This window comes from Pseudophryne corroboree, chromosome 6 (assembly GCF_028390025.1).
Source record: "Pseudophryne corroboree isolate aPseCor3 chromosome 6, aPseCor3.hap2, whole genome shotgun sequence".
NCBI classification, from domain to species: domain Eukaryota; kingdom Metazoa; phylum Chordata; class Amphibia; order Anura; family Myobatrachidae; genus Pseudophryne; species Pseudophryne corroboree.
The window spans coordinates 402,703,280-402,716,825 of record NC_086449.1 but is presented as its reverse complement, the minus strand read 5'-3'; the positions used below and the strand labels follow the sequence as shown (position 1 = coordinate 402,716,825).

The 13,546-nt window shown below is 44.9% G+C and overlaps 1 protein-coding gene across 4 annotated transcripts in view; it reads left to right on the top strand.

Annotated features, from left to right (window-relative positions):
• Positions 1-13,546, top strand: part of UPF2 (UPF2 regulator of nonsense mediated mRNA decay) — a 376,291-nt gene that overhangs the window by 306,038 nt on the left and 56,707 nt on the right. For all 4 annotated transcript variants that reach the window (XM_063926873.1, XM_063926875.1, XM_063926874.1 and 1 more), the window contains exon 16: positions 1,785-1,968. In XM_063926873.1, coding sequence (XP_063782943.1) covers positions 1,785-1,968 — 184 coding nt within the window. The remainder of the gene's footprint in view (positions 1-1,784; positions 1,969-13,546) is intronic.

Sequence of the window (13,546 nt, the reverse complement as noted above, 5' to 3'; positions counted from 1 at the left end):
GGCGGGAGAGAAAGAGAAGTGGAGCTGCGGAGTTGAGATCAGATCGGAATGAAACTAGATGGGAGCATGGGAGGCCAGTGAGGAGAATGTTGCAGTAGTCGATCCGTGATATGACCAGTGAGTGGATAATAAGTTTAGTCGCACTCTAGGAGAGGAACGGCCTGATCCGAGCGAGGTTGCATAGCTGGAACTGACATGGTTGAGCCAGAGACTGAATGTGGGGGGTTAAGGAGAGGTAGGAGTCAGGAATGATGCCCAAGCTTGGGAACAGGGAGGATGATGCTGTTGTCAGCAGTGACTGAGATATTAGGGAGCGTGGAGACCCTGAATGGGGGGAAAGGTGAGTGAGTAGTTTGGTTTTGTCCATGTTGAGCTTCAGGGAGCGCTCAGACATCCAGGAGGAGATGGCGGAGAGGCAGCTGGATACCCGGTAGAGGTAGAGGTCAGGAGAGGAGAGGTATAGTTGTGTATGATCGGCATAGAGGTGGTATTGAAAGGCGAAGGAGCTTATGAGCGCACCCAGGGAACAGGTGTACAGGGAGAAGAGAAGGGGGCCCAGCACAGAGCCCCATGGGACGCCGACACGGAGGATGGAAGGGGGTAAGGTGGAGTCAGAGGCAGCCACCAAGAAGGAGTGGTTAGTGAGGTATAAGGTGAAATAGGCAAGGACAATGGTCTGGAGGGTGTGGAGAAAGAGAGATGATCCACGGTGTCAAAGGCAGCAGAGAGGATCAGAGGATGATGATGAGAGAAGTGACCCTTTGATTTGGCCAAAAGCAGGTCATTGGTGACTTTGACAAGGGCAGTTTCAGTGGAGTGTAGGTGACAAAAGCCAGCTTGAAGAGGATCAAGGATGAAGTTGTCAGAGAGGTAGCTGCTGTTCTGGATATGCAGCCTCTCAAGTAATTTGAGTGGTTAAACAGTCAGCTAGAAGGTTCACTGCTACGATTGGTCAATTGGCTGTTTCAGGAACAGGTCCCTGTTACTGATCTCTTTGTGGCTCATTTTACCAGATCAGTAAGCACCTCTTGGTTTAGGTGGCACAATGTTTATTCAAACAGTTGTAATTTTCTACAAATTGAATCTGTTTTATAGTAAGGATGGCTGTTTTGGTTATACAGTTTTACTCACAGCTTTGTCTGAGAATACCTACCGTAGGGTCAACTTTGAAACATCCTGAAGTGTGGCATTCACTGTTAAATCTGTTTCTCTGAATCCATCTAAGGACAGTTTTCACACCCGTTTCCCCACCCCTTCTCCAGAGGTGCGAGAAGAAATGTGTGCAAAGTCGATGGTTTGAGCGGCCAAACGGGAGTTTGGGTGCCCTAACTACTGCTTTAGACGCTTGGTGCTTTCAGTGCGTTGAATACGAATGGGCGCCTGAATGGAGAGACAGTTGAATTGCTCCATTGTACGTCATGTCGTATAGGCGCCCAGCTGAGGACACATGTTGTGTTGCCCCCTGTGTGTTTTCGCTTGAAAGTGGAAACATTCTGGAGCGCAAAAAACGGCAAGTGATTGAATAGGAAGAAAAAAATAGTGAAAAATAATTAAAATTGTGACAAACCCCCATTTTTCGTTCTTAAAAAATTTCCAGGGTTAATTGAATATCCTCCTATGTATTGGGGTACAAATTAATTTGGTGTCTACTGCTTTGCTAGTTCATTCCACTCTCAAAATGGTTGCCTGCATATTAAGAACATTTCCTTTTTAGACCAAGTGGCACTTATTTGACAATTCATATAGTCTATATTTTACACTACAAACTTTATTTTTATTTTTAGCGCTATGTATGGTGGAAAAAAAATCTAGATGTATGGACAAAAGACTATCCATTTCCCATAGACATTGACTATATGATAAGTGACACTCTGGAGCTGCTGAGACCAAAGATGAAACTCTGTAATTCGTTAAATGAAGCTGTCCGGCAAGTTCAGGATCTGGAGCGAGAGTTTCTGGTTAAACTAGGTGAGTGGTTTGGAAGACATTTGTCAACATTGAAATGATATATGGGGAGTAATATTCAGTGATTTTAGTATATTTATAAAAATTGATCGAACTATATTATGTATATGGATTTTGATTTACTGTAACTGGAGTATAATATTGCTGTTCACAATGGATGAACAATACCATGCAAAAAGTAGCAAAACTTTGCCATCCATTGACGAGATCTATTTAATGCTACAAGACACATGTCTAGCAGTGAGGCCCCGCCCCATACCTCTCCTCACAGTTCTTACTGGCTGCCTGGTAGGCACAACCGCAGCCTCACTTCTTCAGCAGCCTGCGCTGTAACTAACCATATTCTGAGAAATAGTATCTAGCACTTTCAGGCCTATGGGAATGTGCAAGAATATCATTTCACTGATCAGTAAAGTGTGTGTACTGGAATAAATTATGGTTAAACAAAGGATTATTACCATATTATCAAAACAGATAAAATAGCTATCCTATTGTAATGCTAATGAGATGTGGAGGTCAATCATGTTTTGGTGCAACAATGAAACCGTTGGAAGTAAAATTGTGGTTTACTGACCAACTATTTTAGAGTCCGTATAATATAGAATAGAAGTATTTATACTGTCCTAGTGTATGTGGATAATAACTTTCCACACATGCACAGTAAGTACAAATTTAGTGACTGCATATTTGACCGTGGGAGACAAAATGCATTCACAAATTCTTTTCTTTCTGCACATTATTATATTTAAATTATTTACTGGTTTTAGAGAGAGGGTAGAGCAATGGGATGGTGGTCGATAGGTCGACATACATTGGGTCACAATTTTTTTTTTCTTCATTTTTTGTCCTTTTTCATACTTAACGATCCACGTGGACTACAATTGGGAACGGTAACCTTCGCTTGCCATGCGAGGGGTCACAGTGCACTAATTGGGGTTCCCCGTCACTTTTCAAAGAAAACAACACCAAAAAGTTAAAAAAAACTCATGTCGATCTTTTTCCATGTCGACCAAACGCCGTCGACCCAATGTATGTCAACTTAACTCATGTCGACCTAATGAACCACACCCGAGCAATTACATATTTTTATGGTACTAATAAAACCATGGGGTATTGAGCCTCCTCTAGTACGTTGGCACTTTTAAATAATTATCACAAAGAGAGAGAAGCCTGTTTAGTCATAGTTCCGTTACAACGCCTGTATTGGTACGAACCAGGATTGATAGTCACATGAATAAGGCAGAGTGTTGGCACTGATAAAGGGTATACATATGGTCATGATGCCGACAGCGGGATCCCAGCCACCAGTATGCCAGCAGCGGGGCGAGCGCTAGAAAGCCCCTTGCAGGCTTGCTGCGCTCGCCACGCTGCGGATACCCATAGAGGGAGAAAAGCCTGTGGCACCGGGATTCCGGCAGCGGCATTTCACTGTCTGTCGGGATTCCGGTGTCTGCATTTTGACCGCCGGGATCCCGACAGGCGGTCTCGTGATCGCCTTCCCTTAGAGAGTGCATTTTATCCCCCCAATGACAATTTATTAATAAAGTCCGATTAAAAGTTTTAAGGTCATCACAGAACTATTTTTTGTGCAACATTGTGTGCCCCTAACAAAGTATCATCTTTTTCCCTTTCTTTGTGATAACTCTTTTCTGACTCTAGGGAGCACCACCAACCAGTTTATCTACAAAAGTATTTTGTGACCATGATATTGACCTAGATGGTTTATCGTTACACTTTCAAACCTCTTTGCCCTCCTCTGAGATTGTAAAAGGGACAGTTGAACAGGGCATACCTAGTACAGACTCTATTCCTCTTTTATAGTTCTCAAGTACTTTTAAATAATTCTGAATGTTTTGCTTTTCTTTCTTTTACCACTTTATTTTGCAGGAGTCAGCGGGGGTAATTCAGACCTGATCGTAGCAGCAAATTTGTTAGCAGTTGGGTAAAACCATTTGCACTGCAGGGTGGGCAGATATGACATGTGCAGAGAGAGTTAGATTTGGCTGGGGTGTTTTCAAACTGAAATCTAAATTGCAGTGTAAAAATAAAGCAGCCAGTATTTACCCTGCACAGAAACAAAATAACCCACCCAAATCTACCTCTCTCTGCAAATGTTATATCTGCCACACCTGCAGTGTACATGGTTTTGTCCAACTGCTAACAAATTTGCTGCTACGATCAGGTCTGAATTACCACATGTGTTTTCAAGAGTTCCCCAAGGATAGGGGTTTTTTTTTTTTTGTACTAGGAAGTACTGTCTGCAGATTGGATTGGGCTGAGGATATGCTGCACCTGGTGCTACCTCTTGCAGGCCCTTTTCCAATGAGAACCAACAACGATTAAAAAAAGTGTAGCAGGCACAAGGCAAATGAAATGCTTCTACAGCTAATACAAGCACTAAACATCATAGAATCAGCTTTAGCTTAAGTGTATAAACTTTATTTATACGAGGATACAGATCAATAAAATATTACATTCACTCTAAAATAGTACTGGTACTTGAAATTGCACAGAAAGAATACCCCGTAGAACTAAATTGACAGCTTTAATACAAATGTACACAATACATTGTTGCATAATCAGAAATAATTGACTTAATAAGTATCATAAGCATCACTCTGAGGTAATAAGCATTGGTTAGATCGGTGTCTGACCATATTCAATATATCTCTCTCATTAATAGCTCAAAATCAGATTTCTACCTATGCTGGTTACCAAGTTGTACTTACATTAACCTACTGTGAATTCTGCAAAATCATATCTTATACCCCTTTTTCACCTAACTCCCGGGTCTGTATCAGGATTTGGAACACAGTTCCAAACCGGGACAGGCACTTTTCCTCCACGGCACGGCGCCGTTCACACTGCACACGGGTGTAGTGCCAGTGCTTAGAGATGACATAATCTGGTTGCATCAGAATGCGGTTCTCGCTATTCTGTAAATGGGGCCTAGGTCGTACAATCCAGGTTACCTGTTTACACTGCAGTTCACGTGCGTAGGACAGCTTGGCACTGTCTTAATGTTGCTTGGCGCTTATGGTCATCGCAATGTAATGCCTCATCTATATTTTCTCCAGGCCATGTCCCACTCAGTACACTCTAACTTAGGTCATGCCCTCCTTGCATTATGTCCAATTTGCCCTATGTTTGCGTATATCATACAAGGCCTCACCTCTTGCTCCTTTGTCCTCCCTCTTCTTCTTCCCCCTATCCGACTACAACTTTCTTGTCGTTCCCCTCCCCCCTCTTTCACATCCCTTCTGCCCAGCACCCTTACTCTCCTGCCACTTTTGCTGGGTGGTCTTCAGTATGCCGACTGACGGGATCCCGACGCACAGTATACCGGCGCCGGTATCCCGACAGCCGGCATACCGACACTTATTCTCCCTCGTGGGGGTCCACGACCCCCCTGGGGGGCGAATAAAATAGCGTATCGTGCCCGTAGCGTGGCGAGCGCAGCGAGCCCGCAAGGGGCTCATTTGCGCTCGCCACACTGTCGGTAAGCCGGCGGTCGTGCTCCCGGCGCCGGTATGCTGGTCGCCGGGATCCCGACCGCCGGGATATCGTAGTGAACCCACTTTTGCTGCAGTCTCATCCTCCTCCGTTTCCTGTAAGAAAAAGTAAGTCCATTGTCCCGGCTTACCCTAATATATATTATGACTGTGAGGATTGGTTGGATATATAACAAAGTTTTCTAGAATGAAAAGGGAGGAGCCAAACATACTTAATAAAGGATTTTACATAATAAAAATCCAGTTTTGTTATTTTTTTTATTTTATTTTTTGTTAAACCGAAAGTGTGTTTTTTCTGAATATTCTTTTAAGGAATGATTTACTGCATGCAGTATGTGCCTACATTTTTATGATCCCATGCACAACAGAGAACAATAAACTTTGTAGGGGAACTTTTCACTGTAACAGTTAAAACATATCTGATGTTTTATTCTAATAACATAAAAAACTGTCAGGTGGTGACATGATGTCAAAATTTAAGTTTAACGTTTTATCAATTTCCAATGCTGTTAATGATTTAACACAGACTCAACATTATCTTAAACTTGTCAGTATATCATTAAATCAATAGTATATACTGACCAACAAGCTGCAGTAAGTTCATACAAATCAAAAGGATAACAAATTATCTAGGTACTTAAAGGTAAAAGGTAAGTATAGACGGAAAAGACTGAATTAATAGGTGTCTGATATCTACTTTTGACTGTTTTGTCAATTGATATTGAACAGCAAATGTGAGAATATGAACACACTAATATTCGAGTATAACATAAGGAAATATAGTTTATATCAATCTTCAGTACTCATGGGGGTATCCAATTAGAGGTGAAACAACATTGGTCGTTTTTTGCACTTTATTCTGACGTTTCACCAATTTTTTTTTGTTAAAGCCTATTCTATTAGATCGCCTGTAAAAAAAAAAAAAAATTTTTAATTATCTTCAGTGAAACGTGTGTTTTTGGTAGAAACAGCAGCGGGGGTGTTTCCGGGGATTTGGTTTCCCCTGCTATAGGCAGGTGAAACAATATCCCCGATAAGCCACGTCTTGCACCGTCTTATCGGGGCTAATTAGGTAGCCTGCGGTGGAACTAGGGAGGCCAATCCCGGGCCGTTTTTTTCAATCCCGGGATTCGGGATTGAAAAACGGTCAATCCCGGGATCCCGGGATTGCAGTAGGGACCAGTGAAGGTTGTAGGGAGCAGCGCTGGAGGGAGGGTGTAGGTAGTGGTGCGGGAGGTAGGGAGGGTGCAGGTAGTGGTGCGGGAGGTAGGGAGGGTGTAGATAGCGGTGCGGGAGGTAGGGAAGGGGTAGGTAGCAGTGCGGGAGGGTGGGTGTAGGTAGTGGTGCGGGAGGGAGGATGTAGGTAGCGGCGCGGAAGGGTTGGTAGCGGCGCGAGAGGGAGGGTGGGTGTAAGTAATGACACTTACTATTAGGCGGGCGGCCGCGGCAGCCATGGACTCACTGAACACGGGAGCATTTCAAATGAAGCGCCGGCCGCCAGCCAACCAGAGCTGGCGGACAATCAGGGAAGCGGTCGCAGCAGTGGCTCCTGATTGGCTGCCACTGCTGCGGCAGCTTCCCTGATTGGCTGCCGAGCCGCCAGCTCTGATTGGCTGGCGGCCGGCGCTACATTTGAAGTGCTCCCGCGTTCAGTGAGTCCATGGCTGCCGCGGCCGCCCGCCTAATAGTAAGTGTCATTACTTACACCCACCCTCCCGCACATGCGCACTGTAATCCCTTGAATCCCGGGATTGGAAGCTCCAATCCCGGGATTCAAATCCCGGCATTTTTGGGCCCAAATCCCGGGATCCCGCCGATCCCGGGATTGGCCTCCCTAGTTGGAACAATTAGCCCTGGTAAATTACCGGGGATAATTGGATATCCCCCTAGGTCAGACCTGGGCAAAGTACGTCCCGCGAGCCACATACGGCCCTTTGGCAATCCCTGTCCGGCCCACGTAGGCTCTCCGCCCACAGGCTCCCTGCACCATGGATGCTCGGGTCCTGCAGGACGCACTGTGAATCACAGTCCTGTGTGTGCCTCAGCAAATACTGAAATGCTATTGGCTGAGGCGCACACAGGACGAGTGACTCACAGCGCATCCTGCAGGACACAATCGTTCCCCATTGCCCGCCTCCCCTGTCAGTCACCGCCAGCATGTTCCCAAGGAGCCTCCTGGTACGTCCGTCGTCCTTCCTTGCCTGACAGCGTGCCGCTCAGTCAGCACCATGCTGTGTGACAACTGCTCACAGCAAGATCACTGTCCGGGGCTGGCACGTACTGTATGTAACGTTGCTGACTAGAGGACAGCTCTCCTACCCCCAATATAGAGATTTTGGGCAGGTACACATTATATCCCCTGTACATAAAAAAAAAAAATAATAATTATGTGTATGTGTGTGTGTGTACCCTACGTTGTGTACTGTGTAGCAGTGATAATATAAAAGCTCCATTCGGCGGTACTCTGGAATAATCAGCAAATACCGGTTTTATACCATATCAATGTTTCAATGGTATAAGGTCCTGATGATAATGCTTATAGCAGTGAAACGTTGATACGGTATAAATTTAAAACCGGTGTTTGCTGATTACTCCTGAGTGCCGCCGAATGGAGCTGATAGATAGATAGATAGATAGATAGATAGATAGACAGATAGACAGATACCTTCAGTTGGTTATATATAAATTATCCACCCCACAAGTACTGCTTGTGGAACTACAAGTCCCAGGTTCGATTGTTTCTTAATTTTCTCCTATAAAATACCCAGCGCTGGATCTGGTGCACTTAAGACCTTCTTAATTAGGTTGGCGTCTTCCCCTTATTCCCGTATCCACCATCAGGTAATGTGTGCAACTCTATTATAAAGAAGGGGTGTGCACCACAGTGCATAAAACCACAAATTTATTAGGACAACCACATACAATTATGTATAGAATCACGTACTAACAGTGGCGGTATAAACCACCGCAAGTAACAACAGCATCATTGGTTTGGTCCTCCAACACAGTTCAGATTTTTCATGTGGCCCCCTATAGAAATTAATTGCACACCCCTGCCCTAGGTAGTATAATGAATAAATTAATTCTTGTTAGTTTTGATATCTTTAAATCTCAGGCAATTATGCTTCAACACTGAAAAGACAAAACAGCATGTGCTAGATATCTGCATTTCACAGTGCACTATACAGTAGTGAACAATTAAATAAGAGTATCACATCGCACATGGATCTTAGTATAACGGGTACAGCAGATTTTCATCTGCATCTTAAATATGTACATAAGGATAAGGTTAATTTACCAGATAGCTGGATCCTGCCATTCAGGATACAGACTCCGGAATCCTAACAGCCGTGGAAATGGCGGTCGGAAGCCCAGTATTCTCATTTGGGTGGTGGACTCGCTGCCGATATACCAGCTGTCTGGTTTCCGACGTCGGTCTCCAACCCAGATGACAGTACAGGAAAATAACATAGAGAGGGGCAGATGTAGCCTGGGGAAGTGATAAAGCAGTGATAAGTGTAAGGTGATAATGCACCAGCCAATCATTACGGGTTTGAAAAATTACAGGAGCTGATTGGCTGATGCATTATCACCTTCCACTTATCACTGCTTTATCACTTCTCCAGGCTTAATACATCTGCCCCGGAGTACTTGTGCGCTAAAAACTGCTGCGGCGTCAGTGCAACATAGGGTCATGCCGTGCATACAGCATGGTATCCCTGTCCCTTGCTTGTTCACAGTGAGTTCTGGGTTTGTAGAATATGTTTGTGGAATCAGCCAATTGGGTTTTCCACATACTGGGCCTAATTCAGATGTGGTTGTTCTTCCGGTTGCTGTTGCTATCTTTTGCTATTCGCAATTGCGATTATATGCTAATATGGGCAGAAGCTAACGTAAGCATAGGGATGCCCACTGCTGTCGCATTATTTCCGTCCAACAGCGTGCAACCACTGATACAGCGGTAACATTGTTGCAGATCGGGTCATGAGACAGTTTGAGTGCCTCTTGAGATGCGCAGGTTGAGCTGCTCTCCTGGGACGCAGAGATTTCTCCAGTAGAAAGTAAGATCGCAACTGCTAATTTATGCACACTCAGAAGACACTGTCTGAACAGCCGTGACACACCTGCATTTTTCCTACTCCCAAACACTGTCTACTGGTCACTCACATTGCGACTAATTCCTCTGTGCGACCACCATTGCATTTCAATCACTGGGCATGCGCACTGCAGTTCAGATGCATGCACAGTAAGAAAACATTACCCAATTGCGTACAATGGCTGCTTTGTGACCGCATCTGAATATTTCCTATTCTTGGTGATGCTGTATCTGGGTGTGTAAGGCTACTGATTAATCAGCAGCCACCTCGATAAAGGAAAACAAAGTGTACTAGTGTGTGTTTTGATGGACAATTCTTGAATCCAATCCTGATTGAGGCTCCATACGGTATTTGTGCAGCCATTAATCATTATGTAAACTTACTGAGGAGTATTATAGACACTGTAGTTACCAGTCTGTCAGAATGACGGACCAAAATAACAATAATGTCTGCGCCAGCAGCTGTGCGCACCCAAACAGGGCACACGTGAATTGGTCCGTTGGCCGCTTGCACACAAACACTTGAATTCCTCCCATAGAGGTAAGGAGCAGCGTTAGCCTTTTATTATATAGGATTGATAAGCAAACACACATATTGTATGCAGAAAGGGAAAAAGAAAAATACAATAGGGTTATTTTGTCGATACAGCAGAGTAGTATTATATCCACTTTAATGGAGTAGCAGTTAAATAAGATGATAGTTATTACTTAGCATTAACATTGAGTTTGCCATCATTCTGGTGTTTAGAGGGGTGAGATCTCTGTATACATTGCTTCCGAAAAGTATTCACAGCGCTTCACTTCTCCACATTTTGTTACGTTACAGCCTTATTCCAAAATGGAATAAATACATTTTTTCCCTCCAAATTCTACACACAATACCCCATAATGACAACATGAAGAAAGTTTTTTGGGTTTTTTTTTTAGATTTTTTGCAAATTTATTAAAAATAAAAACCTAAGAAGTCACATGTACATTAGTATTCACAGCCTTTGCCGTGAAGCTCAAAATTGAGTCAGGTGCATCCTGTTTCCACTGATCATCCTTGAGATGTCCCTGTAGCTTAATTGGAGTCCACCTGTGGTAAATTCAGTTAATTGGACATGATTTAGAAAGGCACACACCTGTCTATATAAGGTCCCACACTTGACAGTGCATGTCTGAGCACAAATCAAGCATGAAGTCAACGGAATTGTCTGTAGACCTTCGAGACAGGATTGTCTCGTGGCACAAATCCTGGGGAAGGGTACAGAAAAATATCTGCTCCTTTTGAAGGTCCCAATGAGCACAGTGGCCTTCATCATCCGTAAATGGAAGAAGTTCGGAACCACCAGAACTCTTCTAGAGCTGGCCAGCCGTCTAAACTCCGCAATCAGGGACGAAGAGCCCTAGTCAAGGAGGTGACCAAGAACCTGATGTCAGAGCTACAGCATTCCTCTGTGGAGATAGGAAGAACCTTCTAGAACAGGGGTGGAGAACCTCCGGCCCACGGGCCGTATAAGGCCCGCAAAGCCGTTTGCTCCGTCCCACCCGCTTCTCTGTGAGACACGCCGCCGCTCAGTCCGGCGGCAGCGTGTCTCAGCTGTCAGGACAGGGACTCAGGAGGAGAGCATGGCGGCGGCGGCGTGTAGGACTAGAAACCAGCCGCCGGTTCGTAAACCAATCAGAGCTCGCGGACCGGCAGCCAATCAGGAGCCGCGGCTGCCGGTCCGCGAGCTCTGATTGGCTCTCGAACTGGCGGCTGGTTTCAAGTCCTACACGCCGCCGCCCAACATAGCCGCGCTCTCCTCCGTGTCCCGCCGAAAGAAGCAGCGGTAAGCAGCACGCGGGGTGGGGGGGGGATCTGTATACCTGATACCTGGCACTGTGAGGGGCAATTGTATACCTGGTACTGTGAGGGGCAATTGTATACCTGGCACTGTGGGGGGCATCTGTATACCTGGCACTGTGGGGGGCATCTGTATACCTGGCACTGTGGGGGCATCTGTATACCTGGCACTGTGGGGGGCATCTGTATACCTGGCACTGTGGGGGGCATCTGTATACCTGGCACTGTGGGGGCATCTGTATACCTGGCACTGTGGGGGCATCTGTATACCTGGCACTGTGGGGGCATCTGTATACCTGGCACTGTGAGGGGCATTTGTATACCTGGCACTGTGGGGGGGCATTTGTATACCTGGCACTGTGGGGGGCATTTGTATACCTGGCACTGTGAGGGGCATTTGTATACCTGGCACTGTGGGGGCATCTGTATACCTGGCACTGTGGGGGCATCTGTATACCTGGCACTGTGGGGGGCATCTGTATACCTGGCACTGTGGGGGGCATCTGTATACCTGGCACTGTGGGGGGCATTTGTATACCTGGCACTGTGGGGGGCATCTGTATACCTGGCACTGTGAGGGGCATTTGTATACCTGGCGCATTTGTATACCTGGCACTGTGAGGGGCATTTGTATACCTGGCACTGTGGGGGCAATTGTGGATCTGGCACTGCACTATTGGGGGTATATGTGTATCACGTCCCATTTTAATTGGCCACACCCATTTTTTTGGTGCTCGCGCCTCCGGCGCGCACACACAGTGCCTCTAAGGGGCAGACCTACTGGGGGGCAGGGTAATTTTTTAAGTTGAGAATTTTTGTATGGCCCCTGAAGGATTTTATAAATATCCAAATGGCCCTCGGTAGAAAAAAGGTTCCCCACCCCTGTTCTAGAAGGACAACCATCTCTGCAGCAATACACCAATCAGCCCTCTATGGTAGATTGCAGACAAACAGTGGTAGCTACTCAGGCATTCTGGAGATAATTATAGATCAGGTGCTAGAAAAGGGGAGGGGTCACAAACAAACAGCAGACAGAGGGGGGGTGCTTTACCTGTAACCATACATGAACCTGTCTGGTAATAGAATTCCAGAGTAATTGGTCACATGCGTTTGCAAAGACATGTTTAGCTGTTGGCCGCGTCGAGGCTTCTCCGATATCAGCAGCACTAACACTACATAATGGCCCACATAGGACCATGTGATTTGTCTAGATAGATTTTTATTGTCCTTGTTAAAAAGAACAACAATATTAAAATATAGGACATTCACATAAAAACTTACAAATAACCAATCAAATTAAGAAGAACGATAACGGGTGGGAAGAAACTGTTCTTGTTCTAATACACCTGAAACATCTACCGGATGGAAGAAGAGAGAAGATGCAATGGTTAGGATGATAACAATCATGTACAATGCTATTTACTTTGCGGAGACAATTATCAACATGGATATCACTGACAGTGGCTCACAGCCAAGAATACGCATATCTGTACGTACAACACGCTCCAGTATCTTCTGCTCACCATTGGTGCTGTTGCCGTACCAAATTACAATACAATACGTCAACACGCTTTCAATTACACAACGATAAAACCTAACCAAATTTGACCTGGATAAGTTTGCAGCACATAATTTCCAAAAGAAGAATAGACGCTGCTGGGCTTTCTTCACAATACGTGCAATATTAGTAGCCCAAGACAAATCATCTGAAATAACAGTGCCCAAGAGTTTAAAGTCTCTAACTTGCTCAACCACTAAGTTCTCAATAGTTAAAGGAAACAGCTCGGAGCTCATCTGACGTCGGAATTCTATAATTATCTCTTTGGGTTTTTTCAGATTCAAGACTAAGTTATTGCTGTTGCTCCACTTGACTAAGGACTCAACGTCGTCTCGTTACTGTCCGAGATGAGCCCCACAACAGTGCTGTCATCAGCAAACTTAATTATAGAGTAAATTTTTTACGCCTGGGAATACAATCATGGGTAAATAAGAAAATAAAAGGGGACTACCTGTACTGATTTTAATTACAGAAAACATTAAATTACCCATTTTAACTTGTTTGGGGCCTATTAATTAAAAAATCTAAAATCCAGTTGCATAACATCTTCAGTAAGGTCTCGTGAGGCCTCGTGATATAGGCTCATA